Source organism: Corylus avellana, chromosome 1 (assembly GCF_965113065.1).
Source record: "Corylus avellana chromosome 1, dhCorAvel1.hap1.2, whole genome shotgun sequence".
Classification (NCBI taxonomy): Eukaryota; Viridiplantae; Streptophyta; class Magnoliopsida; order Fagales; family Betulaceae; genus Corylus; species Corylus avellana.
The window spans coordinates 15,539,935-15,562,452 of NC_142490.1; the positions used below are offsets into that span (position 1 = coordinate 15,539,935).

The 22,518-nt window shown below is 35.2% G+C and overlaps 1 protein-coding gene across 2 annotated transcripts; it reads right to left on the minus strand.

Moving 5' to 3' along the window:
- Positions 1-18,655: 18,655 nt before the first annotated feature.
- Positions 18,656-21,973, minus strand: WRKY47 (WRKY family transcription factor). 2 transcript variants are annotated; one of them, XM_059582308.2, is made up of 6 exons: positions 21,659-21,973; positions 21,424-21,495; positions 21,124-21,276; positions 19,872-20,243; positions 19,648-19,761; positions 18,656-19,423 (listed from the first exon to the last, which is right to left on the minus strand). In XM_059582308.2, the coding sequence occupies exons 1-6, from the start codon at positions 21,920-21,922 to the stop codon at positions 18,824-18,826; spliced, it is 1,575 nt and encodes a 524-aa protein (XP_059438291.2). In that variant the 5' UTR covers positions 21,923-21,973; the 3' UTR covers positions 18,656-18,823. The 2 variants fall into 2 exon arrangements, with proteins under 2 accessions (XP_059438291.2, XP_059438292.2); XM_059582309.2 differs by having other exon boundaries at positions 19,872-20,240; positions 21,659-21,954.
- Positions 21,974-22,518: the final 545 nt, after the last annotated feature.

Consider the following 22,518-nt stretch of genomic DNA (forward strand, 5'->3'; position numbering starts at 1 on the left):
AATGCTTTACAAAAAAAAAGGGCTATCAACTAGTCCAACAAAATAAACACCCAATGTGTCCAGGCCTCAGGCACCGTGGTAACCTAGATACATAGCCACTGGATCATCATCTAGGGTCCCTGTACCTGCATCAACAACATCGTCTGCACCATGGAAATCACCACCACCCATGATGCAGGTGGATTTCATGAGCCCGCCATCTCTATAAAATAGAGACGCTCAGCAGTATGGAACTCACTAGGCTTTCAAAAATAATCATCATTTGAAAACATACTAGATCAGTTGTGAAAGTATACGTAAGCTCGATCTTCCGCTCTCGGAACATGCGCATACTAACCCATCTAACTTTATACATACTTACATATTTTATAGCTTAACAATAAAACATATGGAAAGTCACCATGCATCGTCTATCCATAACGATATACATACGCACGGTTCCATCTCTTGTCTCGTATGCATACCAATACGTCTAGCATAAAAATCATCATATGCAACAATGCAAGCATCATATATCATCATCATCATCATAACATTCATATGCCATGCAAGCTCAGGCTCATCATTTTCATTCTTGTTTCTTATTTCTCTGTGTACTATTTGTCCCTGTCCTTACTCTGTTTGCCTCTACTTGTGCCATCTATAGAGTAAGGCCAATCCTTGTTTTGCTTGCCTCTACTTGTGCCATCTACAAAACAATGATCGTTCTTACTTTGCTTGTCGCTACTTAGGCCATCTACAAAGTAAGACCAGTTACCTTTCCTTTAACATCATTTGTCTCTGTCCTTACTCTGATTGCCCCTACTTGTGCCATCTACAGAGTAAGGCCAATCCTTGTTTTGCTTGCCACTACTTGTGCCATCTACAAAACAATGACCGTTCTTACTTTGCTTGCCGCTACTTGGGCCATCTACAAAGTAAGACCAGTTACCTCTCCTTTAACATCGTTTCTCCCTAACCTTACTTTGCTTGCCGCTACTTGGGTCATCTACAAAGTAAGGCCAATTACCTTTTCTTTAACATCATTTGTCCCTAGCCTTACTTTGCTTGCCGCTACTTGGGACATCTACAAAGTAAGACTAGTTACCTTTTCTTTAACATTATTTGTCCCTAACCTTACTTTGCTTGCCGCTACTTGGGCCATCTACAAAGTAAAGCCAATTACCTTTTCTTTAACATCATATGTCCCTAGCCTTACTTTGCTTGCCGCTACTTGGGACATCTACAAAGTAAGACTAGTTACCTTTTCTTTAACATTATTTGTCCCTAACCTTACTTTGTTTGCCGCTACTTGGGCCATCTACAAAGTAAGACTAGTTACCTTTCTTTTAACATCATTTTCATGCAATCATATGCTATGCATGCTTATGTCACTAAATCCTTGAACTGATATGCTATCATAACTCATATCATAAAATCATAGAATCATGTTATAAACTACGCCAACCATCAAAATGCTCATAACAACATAATCATCACATTATCTTGTAAACCCATAAAAGCTCATAGAAACATTACATCAAACATTCATCCAACACGTTTCAAAGAACATCATTAAATAGTCATATAATCACAAAACATCTTACATCAATCATTCATCCAAAACATCTTTTATACTTTAAAACATACTATCATTTTGCCCAGTAAGTAAAATACTTACCTTTTTCGCTTGAGTACCCTTCGGTGGATTCTTTTCTCAACTGCAATGCACCTCTCAAGCACCCATGGCCGAAATCCCCTTCAAATTCGTCACTTTCCTTTTCTTTTCTTTTTCTTCTTTCTTCTTCTCCTTCTTCTTTCTCTTTCTTTCTCACAGCCTGCAGTACCTCACTCTCTCTCTCTCTTTCAAACTGCAGTTCTCTCTCTCTCAAGCTAGGCCGTGTGTGTGTGAGAAGGAGAAAGTGTGAGACAATGGGAGAATGGGGAAAAAGAGGGGGGCTGTGTGTGTGCGTGAAATGGGAGGTGAGGGAGAAAGAAAGAAAGAAGGAAAGAAAGAAATGATGGGGGGTGGGCTGCTGCACGTGGGCCCCACAACATAAAGCTTGCCTTTTGCAATTTTTCTTTTTTTTTAAAAAAAACTCTCTTTCTATTTTTAAAGCCCCAACTATCTATAATTCATATTTCACCCTTACCATTTATTCCAACTACAATTTACCCATACATATAATTATTTACCACACTGGGACTTATTATCAGACTAACATTATTATTAGTTAATCTCTTTATCACTTTAAACTTGTATTACATAAATATATCATCGTTAAACAATATTGCTATTATATTATTATCTCACAAATATTATTATTATTATATCTATTATTCTAAATCATCTCATGTGCAATTTATCACATTAATAATAAATTTAATAATTATCTAGGGCGTTACACCAACTCTCCCCCAGCTCTCTCCCCCTCTCTTCTTTTCTCCATTTTCGTTACCCCCCCCCCCCCCACAGCTCTCTCCCTCTCTTCTTTTCTCCATTTTCTCACTCTCTCTCGTCTTTCCTCCATTTTCAAAAACCCAAACCCTAAAAATAAAAATAAAAATCAAAAATCAAAAAATCAACCTGAAAAATCAAAAACCCAAACGTGAAACTCAACAAATTTTCAAAAACCCAAAAAATATTCTTATCTTCTTATATATCTTCTATTCTTCTTCTTCTTTTTCTCTTCTCCTTTTCTTTTGTCTTTTTTTTTTTTGCATATCTGCTTCTCTTCTTCTTTTCTTTTTCTTCTTCTTCCTCTTCTTTTTCTCTTCTTTCTTCTTCCCTCTAGAGGGAGCTGGCCGGCTGCATCTGCTGCAGAGATAAGAGGCTAGGGAGATTGAGAGAGGAGAGAGAGAGAGAGAGCTAAGTCTGGAAATAAAAGAAAAAGGACCAAAGAAAAGAATTATAAAGGGAAAAGAAGAGGGAAAAAGTTAAAAATCCCGCTCTTTTTTTTTTAGTGACGTGCCAACATTTAACACGTCAGAAATTTCTGACGTGCCAGTTTTTTTTTTTTTCCTATACTACTGCATGGAGAATAAAAATTTTTTTGAGCAGAAATAATTTCTAACGTGCTGGTAATAGCACGTCAAAAATTTCTGACGTGGTACAGCTTGCACGTCAGAAATAAACCAGATTTAAAAAAAAAAAAAATTGGAGCTGAAATAATTTCTGATGTGCCAAAACCAGCACGTCAAAAACCATTCAGATGAAAAAAAAAAAAAAAAAAAAAAAAGATGACGAAGACGAAACCAAGGGAGCTAGCTAAGCTCTTTCTGGTATACTTGCCATTATGTCTTTCTTTTTGTCTTACTCTGAAGAAAAAAAAAAATTATTGAGCAGAAATAAATTAATATAAATTAATATTCTAGATGTACAGATTATAAAATTCATTTTTTCATGAGGGCTCAATAATCCATTCACCGAATATTGTATTTTGTGTTGGCCGAGTTCATGTGGGGTTTGCGGGTCTTATAAAATAAATGTATTATATATGTCCTATATATTTTCTAAAAATTAATATGGCTATCACATTAATATTACTATAATGATTTATGCATGATAATATCATATCATATTAATGAAATGTTTGATTCATATTCATGTGATAATATTAATTGTACAATAGTATGATTATGATACTAGCTAATTGGCATGCATGTGATATATACGTATATACCAATTAATTTATACTAATATGATAAAATTAATTTTTTTATCCAATTAAAATTAATTTTTCATGCCAATTAAAATTAATTCACTACATTATTTTTTTTAATACATATTTTTTATACCAATTAATACATAATTATAATTATAATTAATTGTAATTTTTGACGTATCAAAAGAACACGTCAAAAATTTTTGACGTGTTATACTAATACGTCAAAAACTTTTGACGTGTTAAAATGGCACGTCAAAAAGTTTTGACGTGTTACATTAACACGTCAAAAATTTTTGACGTGCCAATATGACACGTCAAAAAATTTTGACGTGTTAAAGTGTAACACGTCAAAAATACTTTTTTTGACGTGTCTAATTAGACACATCAAAATTTATTGACGTGGTAAACATCAATTACTGTTTGCCACGTCAATAAAGGGCAGGTTTTTTTGTAGTGTTACTACAAATAGTGATCAGATGAAAAGATTGTTACCAACTTATAGCCAATTTCAATTAGAATTGCATAAGATAGGGGATCAGTTGTAATATGAAATTTTTTAACTATAACTTTGCATGAGAAGATAGGCAATCCTTATCGTGGCATTGAAGTGCAATAGTGTCAGAAACAAAACCTTACAACTAAATAACTAATTTAGCCGCCCTAACATAGGGAATTATAGTTGAAAACTGCAATGCTTCCCATGTCATAAACTGCAGAATTTTAACATAAACTTTGTAACTATTACATTTCAGTGTATATAAACAAATATTAAGATATTTTGCTCTCACTAAACATATGGCTTTATGAAGTGGGCCGTCCAGTGCTTATGTGAAGTTTCTAAAACATTTATAATTACTTTATAAAGCAATAGTCCATCTGAAATCACAAATTTCCACAACATATTGCCTGACTAAACAAACAACACAAACAAATAAATAGAAGCTCCCAATTGAAGAGATTAGGATAAAACTTTACGATGCATAATATATGGTTGGTGCTGCCTTTTTCTTTTGATTCTTACTGTTTGCTGTAGATTGAAATGGCTCACTATTGGGAAAAAAAGATAAAAACACACACACACACACACACACACACATATATATATATATATATATATATATATATATATATATATATATATATATGTTGGGATGGCACGTGCTTCATTCCCTATATTATGTATCACTATAATTGTTACCATTATAATTTTAATAATATACATATATTATCCTATAAATAGATTTAATGTCTAGATTATTGAACAAGTATACATAAACTTTTCTGAAAAGTAAGACTATAAAATTGAGTAAATATGATGTACCTAAAGAAAACGAAAGATGTTTAATTTAGATATCACACATAAGTTGTTACTTCAAATCAAAGGGTATTGAAAAATTTATAGCACACATTCATGTTCATGGTGTTTATCTCAACCAACCTATAGGTACATAAAATAGTAATCCATCAAATATTTCTTCATTATAATACATCATGGACCTTGAAAATGTATTAAGTGTAGAGTAACCCATGTTGCCATGAATAGCAAAACTTTAAAAGCATGCATGTATGAATTATCACCATAATAACACATTTATTTTTATATTTTCTTTTCAATAGTCCTAATAACCTGTCCATAAACACTACCAAGAGTATGCACCATCAAAGCATGCAACTAACTCGATACAACCAAACTATTAGAAACTACAATTAGCACAAAACAATCACTTGAGAAAACAGGCAAAAATATAGAAACACCTTGAAGATCAACAATAATCATTAAGAAAAAAACAAACAAGGAAACCCCATATAAGGTAATTCAAAATTAGCCGAAAGATAAAATACCCACATAAAAAGACATCATTTCACCGTCAAAGCCAATGAGATCACAGAAAAGAAAACAACATATGCAAACTCAACTCAAAATTATAGGGGACAAAAACAAAGACCCAGATCCATAAACAGCCCCAAAACACGAAAATACACAAAGATCCATTGGTTAATCCGGGAACAAGAATTTCACGTGTATGAGTGTGTCTGTACATCTTTGGGGAATCAAATTAAGATTGCGAAACAGTTAACGAGAGAAAATTAATCAAAGACCGAGAAATTGAGTCTCAATATATTAAAAAAAAAAGAGCGTATTCAACAAAGAAGCCACATAATTATTGAACAAAAATTGATGTATCAGTGAATCTGTAAAAGGACCAAAACCGTAATTCGAGAAGAAGAAGATGAAGAAAACCCACATACCAAGAGGATGTGCGTATGTGGGTCGAATCCGATTCGATCCGATTTAGGTCCGTCTATCTTCTCCTTCTCCTTCTTCTTCTTCCTCTTCCTCTCTTGTTGATTTCACTATTTCTTTGGGGTTTGATTTCATTGTTTCTCAGAGTGAGTGAGTGAGAGAGAGAGAGATCGAGAGAGAGAGTGAGAGTGAGAGATTGATTTTATTTTGAGTCAGAGTGATTTTGGGACTTTGAGTTAGAAAAAAAAAATGGTCTGACAATTTCAAAAAATTAGCGCCAATTTCAGAGATGGCGCTAATTTTATTTTGCACAATCAATAGTCGCCGCTAATGATCTCAAATAGCGGCGACCCAATATGTCGCCGCTATTTGGGGTATTTTGTTTTTTTTTTAAAAAAAAAAAAAATTATACTTACAATTTTTTAATTTTTATTTATTTATTTTTGTTTTTTGTTTTTTTAATTTTTCTCTTGTAATATGTTTTTATTATTATAATATTAACTAAAAATTTTCGTTTAATAAATTTTTATGATAAAAATCATTAAGTTGATATTTATCTTATAATTAATTATAAAATAATACAAAATCTAAAGATAATATAAGATCAATATCACTAAGGCACTAAGATAATATAAAAAGCTTACAATTCAATTGAATGTTTGATCGAACTTTCAATTGTATCCAGTTTGATCTATCAATTGATCATATCACGATCAATCGAACTAATTCACTAGAATCGATCAGATGTTTGTTTTTTTAATTTTTCTCTTGTAAAATGTTTTTATTATTATAATATTAACTAAAAATTTTCGTTTAATAAATTTTTATGATAAAGATCATTAAGTTTATATTTATCTTATAATTAATTATAAAATAATACAAAATCCAAAGATAATATAAGATCAATATAACTAAGGCACTAAGATATTATGAAAAGCTTACAGTTCAATTGAATGTTCGATTGAACCTTCAATTGTATCAAGTTTGATCTATCAATTGATCATATCATGATCAATCGAATTAATTCACTAGGATCGATCAGATGTTTGACCGATCATTTGATCCTATCATGATCAATCGAACTAATTCCTTAGGATCAATCAGATGTTTAATCCTATCATGATCAATCGAACTAATTTACTTGGATCGATCAGATGTTTGATCCTATCACGATCAATTGAACTAATTTACCTGGATAGATCGGATGTTTGATCGATCATTTTATCCTATCACGATCAATCAAACTAATTCATTAGGAGCGGTCGGATGTTTGATCAATCATTTGATCCTATCACTATCAATCGAATTAATTCAGTAGGATCAATCGGATGTTTGATCGATAATTTGTTCCTATCATGATCAATCGAATTAATTCAGTAAGATTGATTGAACATTTGATTCTATTAAGATCAATCGAACTAATTCATTAGGATCGATTAGATGTTTGATTGAACATTTGACCCTATCACGATCAATCGAACTAATTCATTAGGATCTATCGGATGTTTGATCGATCATTTAAACATATCACGATCAATTGAACTAATTCATTTAGATCGATCGGATGTTTGATTAAATATTTGATCTTATCACGATCAATCGAACTAATTTATTAGGATCAATCGGATGTTCGATCAATCATTTGTTCTTATCACGATCTATCGAACTAATTCATTTAGATCGATCGGATGTTTGATTAAATATTTGATCTTATCACGATCAATCGAACTAATTTATTAGGATCAATCGGATGTTCGATCAATCATTTGTTCTTATCACGATCTATCGAACTAATTCATTTAAATCGATCGGATGTTTGATCGAACATTTGATCCTGTCACAATCAATCGAACTAATTCATTAGGATCAATCGAATGTTCGATCAATCATTTGTTCTTATCACGATCAATTGAACTAATTCACCAGGATCGATTGGATGTTCGATCAAACATTTGATCCTATCATGATCAATCAAACTAATTCATTAGGATCGATGTTTGATCGATCATTTGATCATATCACGATCGATTGAACTAATTCACTTGGATCGATCGAATGTTTGATCGATCATTTGATCTTATCACGATCAATCGAATTCATTCACCAAGATCAGTCGATTGTTCGATCAAACATTTAAATAAGAATAAGAAATAGAAAACTTCAATAATAATTAATAGGAGAATTTGTTTTCTTTAAAAGAAAAAAAATAAATATTGATTTTTTATATAAAATAAGAATAGAAAAATAGAAAAAAATTCACCAATAATTAATATAAAAGAAATAATGACATATTATCGGAGATGAATTTTTGGTAAATAATTTTTTCTATTATATATGTAGGGTCAATAGCATCACCCCAATATTTATTATTATTTTTTTTTTCTGGGCTAAATAGTGGCGACCCATAGTAGTCGCCACTATTTACCAGTCATCCCTAATTAATTTTTAATTACTTTTTCCTGTATCAATAGTGGCGACATTAGTGTCGCCGCTAATGACCACTCATTAGCGGCGACACTATGGTCGCCACTAATAATCACTCATAAGTAGCAACTCTATGGTCGCCACTAATGAGTTTTTAATTTTTTTTTTTTTAAAAAAATTTCTTATGTCAGTGGCGATTCTCAAGGGTCGCCTCTTTTGACCCTCATCAGCGGCGACTCACACTATTTGGAGTATTATTTGCGGCGACCCCTGTCGTTGCTATTGATGTTTCATAGCGGCAACCCATTTGAGTCGCCGCTAATGATGGTTAATGGCGGCGACTAAAAGTCGCCACTATTGTTGTTGCTGCTATATATATATATATATATATATATATATATATATATATATTATATATATATATATATATATATTTTGTTGTTTTAAGCGTCCACTATTAGCGGCGACTCAAAAGTCGCCGCTAATGACCCCTCAATTAGTGGCGACCCAAAAAATATATATTTGTTTGGTCGCTAAAGACCATATTTCTTGTAGTGATACATGGACATGGTTTCTGAGTTGTTTATTGGAAGATATTGGCAATCCACAAGTACACACTTGGTCATTCATGTCTGATCAACAAAAGGTATAAATGAGTTAAATATTATGTATTGTTTGTATTTTGTTGATTAATAATTAACATGTTTTATTTTGTATTAGTAATCTGGGACTGCTCAATGCCATGGAGGATTTGATGCCTGGTCTGGAGCATCGATTCTGTCTCAGGCACTTGCATGCAAACTTCAAGAGACAAGGGTTCAAGGGCAAGGCATACAAAGATGATTTGGATGGTGTAGCTTGGGCAGTTAATGAGTTGTAATTCAAACACTATATGTCGGTCATTAGAGGTATGAGTGAAGATGCATTCGACTACATTAGCAAGATTGATCCAAGAACATGGTCAAGGCATGCATTTAGTGATTAGAGTTGTAGTGATATATTAATGAACAATACTGCCGAGTGTTTCAATGCATGGATCCTAAAGGCAAGAGATAAGCCTATCTTGGGATGCATGGAATTAATAAGGCGGCAACTAATGGCCAGGTTCGATCAAAAAAGGGCTGGAGTAGAAACTTCAAAAATGTGATTTGCCCTAAGATTGTGAAAAAATTGTAGAGAAACAAATAGGAGTCAAGAAACTACATTTGACATTGGAGTAATAGATTGCAGTTTGAGGTCGACCATAGTCATGAGCCTAGCAGGATTGTTGATCTAGGGAGAAGAAAATGTGGTTGTGGTAGATGGCAACTCAATGGTATTCCATGCCCCCATGCAATTTGTGTAATTTATATACATAGGGAAGCCCCTGAGGAGTATGTTAGTGAGTGGTATTCGATGGATACTTTTAGGAAGTCATATGCCCTCAATATATATCCGATACCATTAGCTTACAAAGAGTGGCCTATTGATCATGATGTGGAACATATACTGCCTCCTATACCAAAAAAACAAAGAGGTAGGCCTAAAAATGTGAGAAGAAGAGGAGATGATGAAAATGAGCCTATTGAAACGACCAAGGTAACTCGTAAGGGGTATGGTGTACGTTGTGAAAATTGTGGTCAAATGGGTCATAATGCTAGGAGTTGCCGCAAACCAGTCAATCCAAACAAGAAGATTTGGCCTAAAAAGGTTGTGAAGGCAAAGCCAAACAATGAAACTAAGGTTAGTTATTTTAACAATTTTATCAAAGTATTAATGTTGTCTTTATTTAAATAGTGAGCGTGTATTTATGACATTGTTTGTTCATATGGTGTAGCGGGGAGGATCACAAGCGGCAGGAGAACCCACCACCACTGTCGACGACACAGGCCCAATGAGCCAACCAGTAGGGATGAGTATTGAATTCAGTATGTCTTTAGTTTTAAATGTCTATTGTTGATATGGATGTTCATGTCTTTCAGATTGGAGGATCACAAGCGGGATGACAGTTCGAAGCACGATCATGTCTAGGACAGTATAAGGCAACTCGATAGATTATTGGGTTTGCAGATGCTTTTTGATGTTTTGATAGTGGATCCAATATTTTAGATGTATTTTGGATGTACGTATTTTGGATGTATGTATTTTAGATGGAGTAGAGAGTTTATGTTGGAGTTGTTTGGGATGGATGTATTTTGGAAGTTAAATTGAAATGTCTCTTGTTGATATGGATGTGCATGTCTTTCAAATTGGAGGATCCAATATTTTGATATGGGATGGATGTATTTTGGATATATGTACATTGGATGTATGTATTTTAGATGGAGTAGATAGTTTATGTTGGAGTTGTTTGGGATGGATGTATTTTAGATGTCAAATATCATCTAAAGAATCTATGCATGTAGTTGCTTCATTTTGAATCTTGAGAAAATTGTAATCAACCATTCAACCTTCTGTAAATGAAAAGTTAGAATCACATATTCAGAGAATCCATACCTTCTCTTTCAGATAAAAAAACTCGATGCTAACTACTTCTCAACAAAATAACAGAAAAACCAAGTCTACAATTCATAAGAAGGGGTACATAATTAGTTTACATTAGTTAAAAAGATACATCATTACATAAAATTCATTGCATAAGTGTGACACAAACAACCAACAACATCATACACCATGACAAAAACAAATCATACATAAGAAATTTCTCTCTGGCTCTAAATATGGCATTTTCCTTCTCTAGCTCTCGAATTTTTTCCATATGTATGACACTTTCATTTTGGATTTGCTGTACCCTTGTCAGGTAGTTGTCATTTTCATTCAATAGATCTTCAACCCTTGCCATGTAACTGTCTTTTTCATCCTCCAGTTCTCAAAGCTTCTCCAACAAAGCAGGTAGAACCTCCATACCCTTCTTACAAGTTGGTTTGTCGTGCCATTTGAAAAATCTGCAGGCAACATTCCTCTGCATAAAAGTCAATTATGTCAAAGCCGAACAAAGCATACTCTTAATAATTTTATTGGAAATTGGATGCCAAGTATACTTGGCTAAACTTTTTCACAATAAATGATATCAATATTCCATCAAAATTTCAGCAACTACACAAGAGAGCAATTCATGCAATTTAATAAGTTTGGGGCTCCAAAAAGATACAAAAACAATGACAGCATAGGGATGAACTAGTTACATCCTGAACTTTTTCACAATAGATGATATCAAAATTACAGCAACACATGCACCAAATTTTGCTCACACTGATGATAAACAAAAGTAAGTTGAATGTTAACATCAAACATCAAACAACTCACACAAATTTTAAAAAACCAATTGCACGCAAACTTGAATGTTAAACAGCCCCTATCAGTGCCCACTCAACAAATGGAATCCAAAGCCAACATTCAACATTTAACATTCATATTGGATTTGCAGTGGAAACAAGATTGCTTACACTTGAATCGTAGGTGGCGCAACCCCAGAATCGTCTGCCAGGGTTGTCCCCAGTCATTGGAGTCTTCAAAGGTGCAGGTAAATTGCAATAACATACAAAGGACATCTCACTACAGCCTACTGACGAAGATCCATCTGATGAATTCGTCTGCACATCAAAATAAAATTGACTACAAATATAAAAAATAGAACGGACTTAAAATACAAGCAATAAAACTGACTTAAAATACTAGAAATAAAGCAACCTTAAATTACATTAAAAAAAACAAGGAAAAAAAAAACAATGAGAAAAAAAAAATGACAATTCATAAAATTCGTGCAAATTTTTCGTAAAATTCGTAAAGAAAAACAAATGTGGAGATTTTTTGTAGAACATACCTTTTCAATGCTGTGGGAAACTTCCTTTTCATTTCGAGGCGTACGTTCGACTTGATGCCATGGTGTACAAGTCTGAGATTGACGGGATCGGGTTTTTCGGACTATAGAAGAAGGGGCTTAGGGTTTGTAAGAGAAGATATGGGCGTTGGGTCTGTCGCCGGAGAGTAGGGTTCGTCGGAGAAGGTTGGTGCGGTGGTTTGGCCGTGGAAGAATGGTGGGTCTGTCGAGGAAGATGAGTTTGTTGGTCAGACTGTGGAGTTGGGGTTCGTCGGGGATTTGGGGTTCGTGGAATAGTAGTGGGTTGGGGAAGTGGGGAGGACGTCGGGGTGGTGTTGGGTTGGGCAGAGGCTCGGGTTTGGGTGAAGTGTTAAGTGCTAAAATATTCATATTTTAGTCCTTAACTTACCTTTGTTAATCCTTTAGTTTTGATTAATTTATGTCATTTTAGTTCTTTTATGTGTTTTCTTTGTTTTTGTAGGTTGTTGGAAGAAAATGAAGCAATTTCAAAAGTTTTGAGCATGAAAGAGCTATTTTGGGAAAATTGGAGGCTCTGGTAGTGCGATCGATCACAGGGGAGCTGTGATCGAGCACACTACAGGCGAAGACCACGAGCGCAAGGCGTGTGCTCGTGCGCACCAGAGGAAGCCTCAATCATACCTGCAATTGAGCGCCAGCACGAAGGATCGATCGCATACCTGCGATCAATCGCACACGGGCTGCGATCGAGCGCACCTGTGCGTGAGGAGTGAGGAGCAAGTCAACCGCCAGCCTTGATATGGAAAGTGTGATTTTTAGGGTTTTGTAACTTTGTGCGAACTAGGGCTCAAATCCAACAATTTTTAGGGTTTCTAAAGTATTCTTAAGGCTTATAAATAGACACTTAAACCTCTACAATAGACACACAATTTTCAAGGAGAAGAATTGGAGCTCTTCAAGTTCAAGTTTCGGGTTTATTCTTTTTCTTTCTATTTTTATTTTATGAAGATGTTTAACATCAAATTCATGTGTAATTAATTTACTTAGTAGGGCTAGATTGAAGCCCTAGTTATGTTTAGTTAATATACAATATTGGCGCCTTTGTGATGATCATGTTTTGATATTTAACTTGATTAATTCCTGCTTTCATGAATTCCTTATATGTGTTTGCCTGATTAATATATTCATGTGGTATGGACTAGTTAGTTAAATCAATTTGGATGACCGAGTCTTGGGTTTATAAAAGTAACAAAAGAAATTCACACCGGGCTCTTGGGTTAATCAACATAGAAATCCGGGAGTATACATCCATTCCCTAGGTTCCATGTGTTTGTTGATTTTCATAAAATAATGCTTTCTTAAATAACAACTTAGTATACACTCATGCTAAATCCTTTAAGAAAGAAAAGAGTTAGAGTATACACTGATGCCTAACTCGTTGCTTAGGAAAATCTATAGCCTAAGGAGTATGCACTCATGCCCTTAAGTTGACAAACATTAACTATTCATAACATGATGAAAGCATTGGCATATTGATATATTATGTAAGCATGATTAGTGGTGGATATCAAAGCCCTACTTTTTATTATTATCAAATCAAAATCAATCTTTGTTTTGTTTTACTTAAGGAATTTATTTTAAGAAAAATTTAGCAATTCTCATGAGAATGATCCCGTACTTGCGTCATATATTACTATATTGACCTTGTACACTTGTAGGTAAAACGTATAATTATTTGCCTATTAATTTAGGTAAATATTTGCACAATATGAAGTCTCCCTAACCTGCTGCTTTTCGTTTGGAAATTTCTCTCCTTTCAATCGTGTTGATTTAGTTGTTTTATGTTATACCTTAAATCCTTAATCAATCTAATTGTTTGTTAAACCCTTTTAATAAATAAAACCCAGCATTTAAAATTTGTATTTGTTTATTTTTTTTTAATTTTTTAATTAGGAGGCATATTACCATACAGTCATCAATGACGTGGAACTTATGCCAGATGTTAGCTTTTAATTGGTCCACGTGGAGTTTTGTTAGGTCAACTAACGGTCAATGGATGAAAGAACGAATTTGGTCTTTTATCAAAAGCACAAAGACCTCCTGTGATACAAAATAAACCATAGGGGGACAAAATAAAAAAAGTGAAACCCTAAGGGGTATTTAGTATTTAACCGATATATATATATATATATATATATGAGAGCCCTTACTATCAGGTCCATCCTGATAACACCCCTTTTGCTGCCTTCAATTAGTATGTGACACATCATCAATTTAAGAAAAATGCAAAAAATAAAAGTGAGAACAATCACACCAAATCAAAGAGAAAAAAAAAAAAAAAAAAAAAAAAAAAAAAAAACCTTAGCCGACAAAACCTAGGCCAGACCCACGGCGTGGGTTTGGCTAGCGGTGAACACCTCAAACCCCGCCGGCCGTGACCCAAATCAAAACCCATTTTTAATGCCCCAAAACTCGTTTTTGGATTCAAAACTAAAACCTAGATGTAAAAGGTTAACCCTTTAAGGATTTTATCACCCTAAAATCTAGTGTATTTTGGTCCAACTTATTTTTGTGCACTTTTTATGTTTTTGATTATTTGTCGGTTATTGATTGGGGGCTGTAAAAAGGGTGTTATCAGCCTCAAAATCTGTTTCTAATGGCTCAATACCCAGTTATAATGTCTTAAAACCCGTTTCTAATGCCTTAAAACCCGTTTCTAATACATCAAAACTCGTTTTTGGATTCAAAACTAAAACCTCGAGGTGGAAGGTTAATCCTTTAGGAATTTTATCACCCTAAAATCTAGTGTATTTTGGTTCAACTTATTTTTGTGCACTTTTTATGTTTTTGATTATGTGTCGATTATTGATTGGGGGTTGTAAAAGGGCTATTATTAAGATGGTCTTGATAAAAGGTTTTCTATATGTGTATGTCGGTTATTGATTATGAGCTGTAAAATTGGTGTTATCAGGAGGTTTTGTGTGTGTGTGTGTTGGGGGTTGTAAAAGGTATGTTATCAGGATGATCCTGATAAAAGATTTTCTATATGCGTGTATGTCGGTTATTGATTGGGGGTTGTAAAAGGTTTTCTCTGTGTGTGTGTGTGTGTGTATTGGGGGTTGTAAAAGGTGTGTTATCAGGATGCTCCTGATAAAAGGTTTTCTATATGTGTGTGTGTCGGTTATTGATTGGGGGCTGTGAAAGGTTTTCTATATGTGTGTGTGTGTTGGGGGCTGTAAAAGGTATGTTATCAGGATGGTCCTGATAAAAGGTTTTTTATATGTGTGTGCATGTTGGTTATTGATTAGGGGCTGTAACGTGTGTGTGTGTGTGTTGGGGGCTGTAAAATGTGTGTTATCAGGATGATTCTGATAAAAGGTTTTCTATGTGTGTGTGTGTGTCGGTTATTGATTAGGGGCTGTAATGTGTGTGTGTGTGTGTGTGTGTGTGTTGGGGGCTGTAAAAGGTGTGTTATCAGGATGGTCCTGATAAAAGGTTTTCTATGTGTGTGTGTTGGGGGTTGTAAAATGTGTGTTATTAGGATGGTCCTCATGAAAGGTTTTCTATATGTGGGGGGGGGGGGGGGGGGGGCTGTAAAAAGTGTGTTATCAGGATGATCCTGATAAAAGGTTTTCTATATGTGTGTGCGTGTTGGGAGCTGTAAAAGGTGTGTTATCAAGATGGTCATGATAAAAGGTTTTCTATATGTGTGTGTGTGTGTGTCGGTTATTGATTGGGGGCTGTAAAAGGGATGTTATCAGCCTCAAAACTTGTTTCTAATGCTTCAAAATCCGTTTCTAATGCCTTAAAACCCGTTTCTAATATGTCAAAACCCGTTTCTAATGCCTCAAAACTCGTTTTTGGATTCAAAACTAAAACTTAGAGGTAGAAGGTTAACCCTTTAGGGATTTTATCACCTTAAAATCTAGTGTATATTTTAGTCCAACTTATTTTTGTGCACTTTTTATGTTTTTTATTATGTGTAGGTTATTGATTGAGGGCTGTAAAATGGGTATTATCAAGATGATCCTAATAAAAGGTTTTCTATATGTGTGTGTCTGTTATTGATTGTGAGCTGTAAAAAATGTGTTATCAGGATGGTCTTGATAAAAGGTTTTCTATATGTGTATGTGTCGGTTATTGATTGGGGTTGTAAAAGGAGTGTTATCAGGAGGTTTTCTCTGTGTGTGTGCGCGTGCGCGTGTGCCATGCATATTCAAAGGGAACTTTGTACCACCAAAATGTTCCCTAATTAGGAGACACCACGTGTCCAAACAGTTGGCAATTAGGGAGTATCTTCACCTTTATAAAAGGCAACCACTATGGATTATAGGAGGTATACTCTAGGCATTAAGTGTCACCCGGAGTCTTCTATTTTCTTTTTCCTTTTTCTTTTTTGGCATGTCCACACAAGAGGAGGAGAAGAGGAGGGAAGATTCGAACTAGTGACCTCCACTTCACTTACTTTATGTCCGTCTTGTAGTATACCATCGGTTGATCTTCTCAAGTGTTGTTTAATTAATATTCTCTTTTTTTAAGTATGTCAATTGTATTTATCAACTTATTTGGTTTCAATAATATAGAATGTAACATGAATGAAGAAGAAGATTTTATGAGAACTGAAATTAATATAAAAAGTATAGCGTATTCGATCAAAAGATGTACGATTTTCTTAAACCACCCACAGTTTTACGAGAGAAAAAAAGTGTGGAGAAGACAACAACCCGAATGCAATTTCAAGAAGTGTAGACTACAAGAAGATGCAATTCCCGAAAACATGTAGTCCGGAAAAACATATATTTAAAAGAAGAGAAATGCTAGAATTTGAAATAATGGTCAAATTCTAGGTTGATTCCAATGTATATATGCGCTTAAAGCATATAAGAAAGGACGTGGCTTTTAAAATCACTGATAATATATTTAAATTCGATAATGATGATATTAAATTCAATGGTAATTTTAAAAGTTATGTAACATTTAAGAGGCCACTAGAGTCTTCCTAATAACATTACTCTTAAACACAAGGTTTCCTACAATATAAAAGTAAGAGAGTGATATGACTTTTGCTGTAATTGACCAATTTGCAACTTATCCCATGATTTAGATCATCAGATAAACATACAACTTCATTTTTTGCTAAATTTTGTTTTTTTTTTTTATTAAAAAAAACAGTCAATATCTTTAATGGAAAAGTAAAAACAATGACGATTTTTGACAATATCTTTTCCATTTCAAGTGAAATAGTGAACATTTATTTTATAGGCTCTATATTAGGTGATATAATTTAATATTATATATGTTACCACATGATGTATATATATACATAATGTCATGCTATTTACTTTTAGGTGCATTGTATAATTTGGTCAACCTCAAACTAGACTAACTACAAGTACACACACTATAGGTATACTTTTTCTATGTTATCAAGACAGGGATCGACTTAGGGATAAGAAGGTAGAACTAAATTTCTTCCATTTTACACTATGCTTCTATTGGTTATTTTATTGGGTTTATATATATATATAGCCAATGTAAATAAGTGTAAAGGTGGTTGTCATATGATATTTCATCAGATGATTGTTCTAGGTGGCCAGGCCGCCAGAGTGTAGGTTATAGAAAAGATATAAATAATGAAAAAAATGATAAAGAAAGTAAGGGAATTATTTATTGGCTCCGATTTTAAATAAGGTAGCATAATTATGTATCCTGTTAGAAGCAATATAAAACAAAAGTTTTGACCCTATAATATATTCTCTTTATCTCTAAACCAAGCAAACATCATTAATCCAACATATATATCAGAATCTGAAGTCAGGAATATATATGCACTCTATTGGCCAAGCCAATTTCGCCGAAAAGAGACTTGTTAAAAATCTGTACGAAGTTGGGAAAATATGAAGCAATTAACTGATAAGGCAAAGATAGTTGCAGATCAGAAGTACAAATCAAGGGTAGATCGAATTCAAGACAAGAAAGACAACAATAAGCGCGGATGAGTTCAAACACGTCTCTCTTCATTATACTCTTATTTCCTTTTCTGTCAAACTTTATTTATTTACACGATATATATTTCAATTATTCCCTTATCCAACACATGACAAATTCATCTTGTCCATGAGTTCTTCTTAAACCCCACTCTAAGCTTTCACACACCTAACCACATTGATATATAGAAGTAGTATTAGATATATGCATCTTCTTTTCTTTTCTTTTCTTTTCTTATCAATGACGTACGCATGCAGTATATATTTATATATATAATGTTATAAGTTTTCTTAGCATCCTCCTAAAGTCATTCCAAATGTAATGTGGCTTTTAAAATTTTCGTTGAGATCAAAAGTCAATAAATCACGTCTCAAATTCATCGATAATTTTAAAACCCACATCACATTTGAGATGACTTAAAAAGACTTATAACATTACTATATATATATATATATATATATATATATATATATATATATATATGTATGTGTGCGCGCGCGCGCGAATGCCATGCACCCTAGCCTAAAAGCTGAAAACAAATCGAAACGCGCATCCAAGCTTGGCTCATCATAATAACGTTGAAATGATCTCATAATCTTCCTGTACAACATGCAACCTCATCATAATAACGTTGAAATGATCTCATGATCTTCCTGTACAACATGCAAGATCAAACTAGCTAGCTAGCTAGTTGCCATATATCAATTTAACCTACAAACATGCATGAATGGTTAATTATAATTAGTTGGTGGAAAATGTGGTGCAGGATTGAGGAAGCTGTGGGGATCCAGGCAATCCGGGATTATTTGTAGTTGCAGCGTCATTGCTCCGGCCGGGTGTTCCTAAAATTGATGAGACGGCTGCGGCTAGGGCTGCAGTGAAGTTTGGGTCGGCAGCAATGGCTGCAGTAAGTGTGTGGACCATGGAAGTCTGGTGTTGGGCTAGTTGATCAAGTGCTGGCGGCTTAGAAGGTGGGTAGTAGACAGGATGCCCAAGGAGGTGTTGAAAACCATGCAGAGGCTGGAGAGGGAATATTGTTGCCGAGGAAGGTGTGATACGGTGGAAGGGCGGCATATTGGGGGTCTGTGTCAAGTCGAGGGTGATGGTGGGAAATGGTGCAGAGGCTGATAGGGTTGCCATGGTGGACGCATAGGGCGCCATAGATGGGAAGAAGCCTGCATTTGCTAGGGCATCTTTGCTAGTGGTTGAACCTGACAGGAGCATGGCTGCTGCTGCTGCTGTTGTATTTGCCATTGCTGTCGCCGCTGGAGGGAGAGGGTGATTGTGATTACCTTCATAAGTTGTTGTCAGAATGCTCTTATCCTCCACGCATCTTTGCACCTGTACGTTGAGCAACCATTTTTGTTAATTATCTTCTTAATTTATGAAAATGATGGGTGGATCCTCATCCACTTGAAGAATTCTATTGATGTCTTAGTCATCACACAACTAGCTTATTCAATAATATATATATTGAATTGTAACCATCACAGACATCACCTTCATATATATAATAATAATTAAAAAAAAAAAAAAAAAGATATAGTAGTATATATAGTACCCACCTGTTTACGAACTGGGCATCCGACAGCCATAGTGCAGCGATAGTAGGCGCGTGGACAAGGGTTACCCTTGGCCATTTTTTGACCATATTTCCTCCATTGACAGCCATCACCAATCTGAAGTAGCACACAGATCGAACCCCTGTTACTCCTTCATGATACTATACATGTAATTTGTACGTACAACGTGTATATATAGATTATAATTAGCTAAACTGTTTTCTCACCAAAGGAGCTTCTGATCTGGCTCGTACGGACACCCTCGCCTTCCTAAACGGTGCCAGCTCAGGAACCTGTTCTTCGTCATTGCTGCTTTCATCTAGCTTGGTGGGACTTTTAGTCGACCCCAAGCTCTGAAACGACTGATCATCAACACCATCTTCATGAGTACAAGTCTGCTTCCCAGCTGGATGATCACGACCGCTACGTTCCTTGGACATCACCTCCATAGTATTTGACAAAGACACCGACACTTCTTGTGTCTTTTCATCAGAAACGGATGGATTATTGACATCTAATGCAGCTGATGGTCGTGGGTCTATAAACTGTTGGGCCGACGCTACCGCTACGTGCCTTGTCATTCCATTTGGTTCAACCTTCTGTTCAAAACCCAGTACTGTCTTTGATCATTAACTTGATTTGGTTCAATAAAAGCACTGTTCAAGCTAATTAATTAGCACAAATTTCGTGATGAAAATGAGTAGTATTCTATATAATTCTACCGACAAGAGATGCACAATTTCGTGTACGAAATTTTATTTGCATCATATATAGCAATATCACACTTGATCACTTCCTAGTACTGCGGCTTCAAATGATTTGCAAAATCTGCATTGGCGTATCCTGTTCTCTAGGGATTAATGATATTGTGGGCATCTTTTCTTTTTTTTAAAAAAAAAAAGAAAAAATCTGCTCGATGTCAGAGGAAGACTGGCGATCGAGGCCAAGGTCTTATAGCTTGGACAAACCTGTCGGTCGGTTGTGCACGTGCGCAGATTTTAACATAGTTAAGTTAAGTATACCTATAAAATTAAAGCACCATATATATATATATGCACATTTACATCGTCGATCGATTGGAACTGATGCATATATTTATGAACGTCTCCGGGAAATTTGGCTTAAACAGTTGTAACCTAAAAATGAAGTTGGCAATAACATTATTAATTTAAAGCTAGAAGGATGAAGGAAGCACACTTTCCAATTTAAGGGAAACACGTTACACTTTTCTTTAACTACGCGCGGTTTAAAAAAATTAAAAATTAAAAAAGTACCTAATTCCAAAGTTGAAGAAAATAATGGTATAATGGATAAGGCCCCTCTCAGTCCCATACTCGATCCAATGAATATATATATATATATATATATATATATATATATATATATATATATATATAACAATCTCTAATTTGTGTGATCTACGACTGATGAGGAAAAAAAGATCGAGAAAAGAAAAGAAAAAAAAACATATATATTCACCTGTTCTTGGCGATTCTGCTGCGCCTGCTTTTGCATTGCCATGACCAGTTGACCTTGCAGTTCGCTGTAATTTTTGGTGATCTGATCCAACATGCTTCTTAGTTTCCGATTATCTTGGTGTAGTCTGTCCAACTCCTCCCGAAGTGTAATCAGCTGGAAATCCATGTTCCCATCAGTTTTCACAAGTTCATAATTAAAACCAAACCAAAATAGAAAAAGAGATGGCCCATATATATTGTCAAATATAATTATCGTCTAATGGATAGCATGAAAAAAGGTCAAAAATTAACCACTTATTACCTCCGTATAGGGTTTTTCTTCATTTCCTGATCTTGACATCCCAGAATTTACTGTTCTCAGATGCAATCCGGTCTGCAAAACATACAGTACTAATCAATTTAATTCCCGTAGACCCTATAGCGATACAAATCCTGTTACATATGAATCCCATGCCTGGAAAAACTTGTTTTATATATATACCAAAAAAAAGAAACGGCCGCCAACTCATGCTTAGAAAACATAGTAAAAACCTTACGTTGACAGCCGGATCGGATACTTGATGAGTTGATGACCCGTTAATTATCTTCGTGTCATGGTGCTGCTCATCATCGTGTGGGTGGTGGTGATTGGTTTTGTTGGTACTACTACTAGTACCCGAAAAGAAATCCATTTCTTTGATCAACGGCTGGCTTTGCTCCATGGAATTCTCACTCGTGCGATCGGGGCCACCGGGATTGCTGTGGCGGAGAAAGTCGCGGGAGCGTAGGAATGTGAATTCACGGCGGTGTTGATTTTCCATGACTAAGAGGGAGAGAGAGAGAGAGAGGAAGTAGTTGTATTTGTATATTGATAAGATATATATTTTTGGTAGCTTGCGAAGACTCTTTATATGGCTTGTATTGGGGGTGTGTTTCGAGAATGATATCTTGGTTAGAGCGGAAAAAGAGGACCGGCCGTTTTTTCCGCTGGGAAGAATGACGTCACCGTTGAGTAAGGGAACACGTGGCCTGACTTGAAGGAGGGAGTACGCAGGAGAGGAGCTCGTGTGGTTGGAGGGAATCGGCGTTAGAGATAACGGGGAGTTGTGAGACTAGAGTCCCGCCTGGGGGCCAGGCACTCCACGTGGGGGATAGCGTACGTCGTCTCAGGTCAACGCTGTTGACGGCATGGCTCTATTGGACGGTGGGATGGAAACGGAGGGTGGGCCCCAGAGATGGAGAATACCTAATCCCACTGACTTTGTGAGGCCAAAACCCCGCCCAAACGTCACTTGCCTTCTGTCCGCTTCAACTAAACGTAATACAAAAGACCGTTTTATATATATAGGAGAGCCTTGCCTCTCCCAGCCTCCCCTCCTTGCAGCCTCTTTGCTCGGCTCAGCTGAGCCACCCCAAA

What these genes read in the sequence shown, in the direction of transcription:
- WRKY47 (XM_059582308.2), bottom strand. Translation starts at nt 21,922, where the DNA reads ATGGAAAATCAACACCGCCGTGAATTCACATTCCTACGCTCCCGCGAC. An exon ending in TATCCGATCCGGCTGTCAAC is followed by an intron (nt 21,496 to 21,658) that starts GTAAGGTTTTTA and finishes TATGTTTTGCAG; the next exon opens with ACCGGATTGCATCTGAGAAC. An exon ending in GATGCCCAGTTCGTAAACAG is followed by an intron (nt 19,424 to 19,647) that starts GTGGGTACTATA and finishes CTCAACGTACAG; the next exon opens with GTGCAAAGATGCGTGGAGGA.